We start from the raw sequence: 6,000 nt of genomic DNA, 5'->3' as shown, positions 1-6,000 counted from the left end.
CTCAGATAATTAGAGGCATCTGAATTCTTTGTTCTCTGGCTCACCTTTGGGGAAAATAGTAATAATTCAGGCACACTGGGTTAAACAAACATTTATGTGTAATTACAATGACACACTAAACGAGACACCACATAAACATACAACATACAAGTTTCACTATTTATAAATTTACTAACAAGTGTTTCCAGAGGCCTACTGTACATCTTGACCACCCAGAAAAAACATAGACTTTTACCAAGTATTCAAATCTTATAAAACCTACAAAAGAAGAGAAAGCTTTCTCCAAACTAAACAGAATATAGCCTATAATTATATATCCCTAATTATAGTCCCTGTAATTCCATAATATATATAAATCCAGATGCTATAAAATGAATGGGAACCTATCTCCCTATTCTAAAATGGAACCCACTAACCAGGAGAGGCCGTTTTTAATGGAGGGATTCTTCACACAAGAAATCAGAGTTCCTCACAACAACAGAATGCCAAGCTGTCTTATCTAAAGAGACTGTTTTACCTCTCCAAAGACCACATTTACTGGTTATAGGATAGTTAGGGATGAACTCCTCCCCCCTCAAAAAAAGTCCCTAAGTGGACTAACTTGTACACACCTGTAAACCCAGACAACACACTTACCTGCACACTTACACTGTAACAGTCATGTTCTCAGATGTGAAACACAGTACTTCAGAATTCCATGAATAATCCGGACATCAGCAGTAATTTGAATTGTATTTTAAATAGTAAATTACATTTGCGTTCAAAATAAATTTAACTAAAATTAAATGTAGTACTTAGGGCAGCACGATTGTCCAGTTGTTAGCATTGTATTGGGTAAAGCAATGATTGTACTTTAATGGTTTCGATTGATTGGCAGACATTGTTCAGATCATGAAATTGAACTTTATTTAGGTTGATACGAGGTTATCCTGTCAAGTGGAATAATTCTAATTAACAATATTACACTGATACTGAAGCTTTGCATAAACCCCCACCCCCCCACACACAGTAAACACATTAATAACCTTTGGAAAACAATTAAATCAATAAGAATTAAATGCCATTATTCACCAGCGGCCCTACTGAATAAGGGATCAGTGAGAAGTTGGAAAGTCAGAAATTACTTCACCAGAAATGAGAAGCTGCTTAAAGTAGGCCAGACTGTACAAGCCCAGTCAGGGTTATGAGCCACCAGGGTTATGAACCTTTTCTCACACACTGTGCCCGATGATCTTCAGTTACAGTTCAGGAAAGAGTTTTGCTTAAAGTCTAACCTGAATGATGATGTGTCCATTGCACAGAAGCCCCAGTTTCCCTGATGGGGTATTGAAGATTCTAGCCTAGAGGGAAGAGTGCCACCTACTGGTCTACCAACACTGACCCCTGCCCCCCTCCCAGTACCCAGTACTAACCTGGTCCAAACTTGATCAGCTTCTGAAATCCAACAGGACCAGGCTACAATGTGGTCGCGACAAAATACATGTTTGTGTCTCTACGAAAAGGAGGTTCTTTGAAAGAAAACCCAGGTATCCTTTAAGTTAGTTCCAATCGCTCTTTAATGGTCACATTTAAAATTCTTTTGTGAAATTACTTACGGATTTGGATACAATATATAGGTTCAAACTTACAGTACGTACTGTACAATATTTAGTTTCTATAGCTTTATTTTCCCTCATTTTATGCGCAGGTGTTTACACGGTCGTATTGCATATTGTTCCAACATGCGACTTACTGTGTATATTTTTTTGTAGTCGTTAGACTCCTGTTCTTAGGTAATAGCGGTGTTAAAATTTTACGGTTACTGGTACCCGTGAGTTGATTAAATTCAGTTATTAAAGGTGTAAATCGAAGAAAGGGTCGATGTCTTGACGGGTGAATAAACAAGAACAACAACAAGCCCTTGTCAAATCGTTTTCAGGACCTCAGAAGCGAGTTTATTTTTCTCGCGTGCAACACAGTACATAGGTTTTTGTTACTGATGCATCCAAATGGTTCATTCCATCCTCTGTCAATTTATTCCGTCTGTAAGAGGTCGTGGATGCGGGTCGTCTCGTCGGCTGTATAGTCTGATGCATATTTTTTGCTACAGTACATTACTGCAGGCAGAATCCCGCCCATAATCGTCATCGTCACTGATTCAAATTGCTAGTGGAGCAGGATGCACACAGTAGCTCAGTAGCTTTTGCTAGAGGAAAGGGAACGTATACTGCCTTTGTGTTTCGCATGACAGTGTTTCACTATTGGAAGAAATGTGGACAGAAATAGGAAAGCTAATGCTGTTGCATTTGTTATTAATGGAGCTACATTTAACAAAAGGTGGGTTGATATTTCTCCTTGAACTTGGAAGCATGTGGTAGAGATCTATGATGAGAAACCAAGCTGAGCTTGTCAGAGAACGTGAAACATGCTTTTATCGTAGTAGCCGCTTTTCGAAAGAGTCAGCGTGATAGCCGTGAATTAAAATATTTTAAGTACCCGAAGCGGAATAGCTATGTTTGTACTGTGATGAGGGTTTTCTCATTCGCATCACACCAACAGTGTTCCTTACTTTAACATACATGTTTGCATGCGTGTGTATACGTATGCGATAGGTTATATGTGTTCCTGTACTACAGTGTACAGTACGTCTGTATACATTCGTATGGAAACGTACGATTGATTCTACCAAGAAAGCAACTATAGCGATCCATAAAAAATTACGTTTGTGTAGATAGGGGTTATTATCTTTTTATTTTTAATTGATATACCAATGTTGTTCTGTGAGTGTATTCAGTTTTGTTCTGTTAGGTGCTTGTACGAAAATACGTTAATTTATCTAACAAGTATTAGGTCGTTGTAGCTAGTCTTTAATATTTAATATATTAAATATGAAAGTCTGGGTGCCTATCATTTATATATTCCTGTATGTTCAATCCACTATTTCTTAGTCTTAGAGGGTTAATGAATGAATGGAGTTTCGGTTATTTCCTAATTCCTCTCTACAGGCTTGCTAGTTTAGGCAGCAGTGCATTATCTGGCGTTAGAGAACGCGTCCAATCTCTGTAAATTCCATATCCCATGCAAAAAGAAGACTTAATAAAAATAATTTGAAAGTGGTATTTATCTTTATGGTGGACTACATTTCCGGTATATTTGCGATTGCTGTATAATTCAGGAGAATTTAACTGGTAGTAAATAGACAGCAGTAATCCAAGAGGTGCATACTGTAAATATCCCTGGGTTTCTTTATTAATGTCAGAACATTATCCATGTATTGATTCCTAATTCTTTTGACTTCCGATGCAGGGACTAAAACGGAATGCGAAACTGGCCAATTTCAATGTAAAAACGAAAGGTGTATACCCACAATTTGGAGATGTGATGATGATGACGACTGCTCGGATAACAGCGATGAAGAAAACTGTCGTAAGTTATTATACAGTAAACCGAACAGTTTTACATGAAAAGTTCAGTAACGCTGCGATGTCATAGCACTGTGTTGGACATTTCCGATTATGTTTAAAATCCGAACTTTTTACTTACACATATCTGCTGTATATCATACTCATTGAAACGTAAGTGCCAACAATTAAGCGTCAAAGACTATGCTAGTGAAAACAAAGAGCACTCTGTTATTCTGCTCCTGTGCTGAGTGCCTGACTGGTCCCAATTCAACGCAGCCATGTGCTTATTGAAATGCCAGCTCACTGAAAGGAAGTTCATTGGCGGACCGCTCAACGGCCAGGCTCATCCGTTCACAGTGTATTTGAGAAACCGGTCTGGCAGGTGTGACACAGTTACGTGTCCCCCTTTTCCTCTTTTCAGTGAGATCAAGCGGTCGAAATCTGCGCAGATTCCGTGACCTGCGCGGGAGAGAAAAACAAGTTGACCTTAAAATCGGAAGATCTGAGAATGTATTAATCTAAAATGTATTAATATCAACACAGACTTGTTAAGGGTGGATGTCAAAATCATACGATCATCGGACAGAAAACTAAACATAAGTTTATAATGTGAATGAATAATAAAGTAAAGTGCAACATAAGCTATGTTTTGTTGTCACTGTCCTACGGGTATCAAAATGCTACCCACACACACTGTCCCTAATAATCTTGATCAGTGTCTTCTTTTTTATACTTAGTTTAGTTGATACTTTAATTTTTATACTTAGCATTTCTTTGCTTTTTGGCCTGTTATTCTCCTTATCCTGACTGTTTCTTGAAGACCGGATGGTCCGTGATGTGGAATTGAGACTAGCAGCAAGATGAATGCTGGTTAGGAAATGATCTTCTCGGACTTTTGGTTCATCAGCATAGCTTGTCTTTTAATTGTTTCCTCTTTCTGCCTTAGTCACTTTTGTGACCAGCGCTGCTCTTGGTAGGGTGTCTCCTTAAGCAAACGACTGGCTTCTTACAGAATGTCTCTCATACAAAATCGCCTCGGCAGTTCATTTAGCTCCCATTGTTTTGAAGTGCCTGCAGGTGCGGGCAGCACAAGATGGAGATTAAAGTTTAGGGTTGTCGTTCCTGTACACAAATAAGAACCACAGCAAAATCCGAAGCACAGTTGCAAAGCTCAGTATCATTCTTTTCTCCAGAGTCAGGTAACAGGGTCTTGTGAATGGTAGGTTTAGCTGGATGATAATACACACAAGGTACTGTACACCTGAATACACTAGAAAGAAGAATACCAGGTTTTAAAATGGAAAACGCTGGGCTTCTCTATCTCCTGACCTGAACTATTTTGAAGTAAGGATGAGCAGAACAGACAACATAATTATTCGCCTTGTGATGACTTGAGTGCTGTTAACAGACTTTACAGATGGTAACGATGATCTTTCTTAAATTGTTTATAAGAAGGGTTGATATTTTCAAAAATACCAATATGCTAATATACCCTTCCTGTTTTAATTTAATTTTAACTCCTGTTTAATTGTATTTTACTTACATTGAATAGGTGGTTGGTGGCACAGTTGTTAGAACTGCTGCCAGTGGCACTGGGGCCCTGGGTTCAATTCAGGACCTGGGGTGCTTTTGGTGTGGAGTTTGTATGTTCTCCTTGTGTTTCCTCCACAGTCCAAAAACACACATAACACACTGCTAGGTTAATTGGCTTCTGGGGAAACTGACACTAGGGTGATGGTGTGCGTGTCTGTGTGTGCCCTACGCTGGACTGGTGTCATATCCAGGGTTTACCCTGCCTTGTGTCTGTTGCTTGCCAGGCTCTGCTATAACCCTAATTTGGCCGATGTGCTTAGTAAAAGGATGGATAGGTGACCCCACGATCTTGACTGCTTGTGCATGTGTTTATGAATGTGTAAGCATCTAGTATATACAGTAGGCCTGGATAAGCTGCAGCTATATCATGTATTTACTTCATGTCGTACATTTCTGTTATATTGCACACCAATATGGTAGGAGCCAAATAAAAAGAGTCCCATGTGGAGCGGGACCGATCTGACAAGTCCTCTTTTACAAACTGTTGCACAGGTGTTTAATGCAGTATGTTTCCTTTTAATCAAAGTTATACCGAGAGTTACTGTACAAAACGTGACTGCAGGCAAAAATATTGCGTTACAAATTATTGCAAATCGAGACTTGATTTGTATTAAGTCGTTAATTGAGATGTGCATTTTGTCACCCAGGAACAGTTATCCTATTAGCATTCGTTATGGAGCTAATTGTAAAAGTAGGTATTGCGGTAGTCAATTGATTACAATCAGTGAAACGTATTTGAAGAGCGCGGCGGAGGGTGTGTTTGTGTGATGATGTTCAGCTCAGCAGGCAGGCTGGAGGAGAGCTGCTCATCCCTGGCATTCCCTCTCGCTGCAGTGTGTCCCACTCACAGGGATGTAACTGGGCTGTTGACTCATTGGCAATGGGCTTCAGGCCTTTAAAAAAAAATGCTTTTGAGTAATATGAAGGGCATTCTCTAAAGTCCTTAAAAGGTTTTGTTTTTCCGGCACCAGTGTATTGTAAATAACAGTATTTAGGACATCCTTATATACTGTTATTTTTAAAT

The 6,000-nt window shown here is 39.2% G+C and overlaps 1 protein-coding gene across 6 annotated transcripts in view; it reads left to right on the top strand.

The window, feature by feature from the left end:
• The first annotated feature begins 2,119 nt into the window (after positions 1 to 2,119).
• Positions 2,120 to 6,000, top strand: part of lrp8 (low density lipoprotein receptor-related protein 8, apolipoprotein e receptor) — a 126,301-nt gene continuing 122,420 nt past the window's right edge. For 2 of the 6 annotated variants that reach the window (XM_069194194.1, XM_015355611.2), the window contains exons 1-2: positions 2,120 to 2,316; positions 3,286 to 3,405. In XM_069194194.1, the coding sequence (XP_069050295.1) occupies positions 2,250 to 2,316; positions 3,286 to 3,405 (187 nt within the window). In that variant the 5' untranslated portion in view covers positions 2,120 to 2,249. The remainder of the gene's footprint in view (positions 2,317 to 3,285; positions 3,406 to 6,000) is intronic. The other 4 variants (XM_015355613.2, XM_015355612.2, XM_069194192.1 and 1 more) reach the window with 3 other exon arrangements.

Source organism: Lepisosteus oculatus, chromosome 9 (assembly GCF_040954835.1).
Source record: "Lepisosteus oculatus isolate fLepOcu1 chromosome 9, fLepOcu1.hap2, whole genome shotgun sequence".
In the NCBI taxonomy this organism is placed as follows: Eukaryota; Metazoa; Chordata; class Actinopteri; order Semionotiformes; family Lepisosteidae; genus Lepisosteus; species Lepisosteus oculatus.
This window is presented reverse-complemented; position numbering and strand designations above follow the sequence as displayed.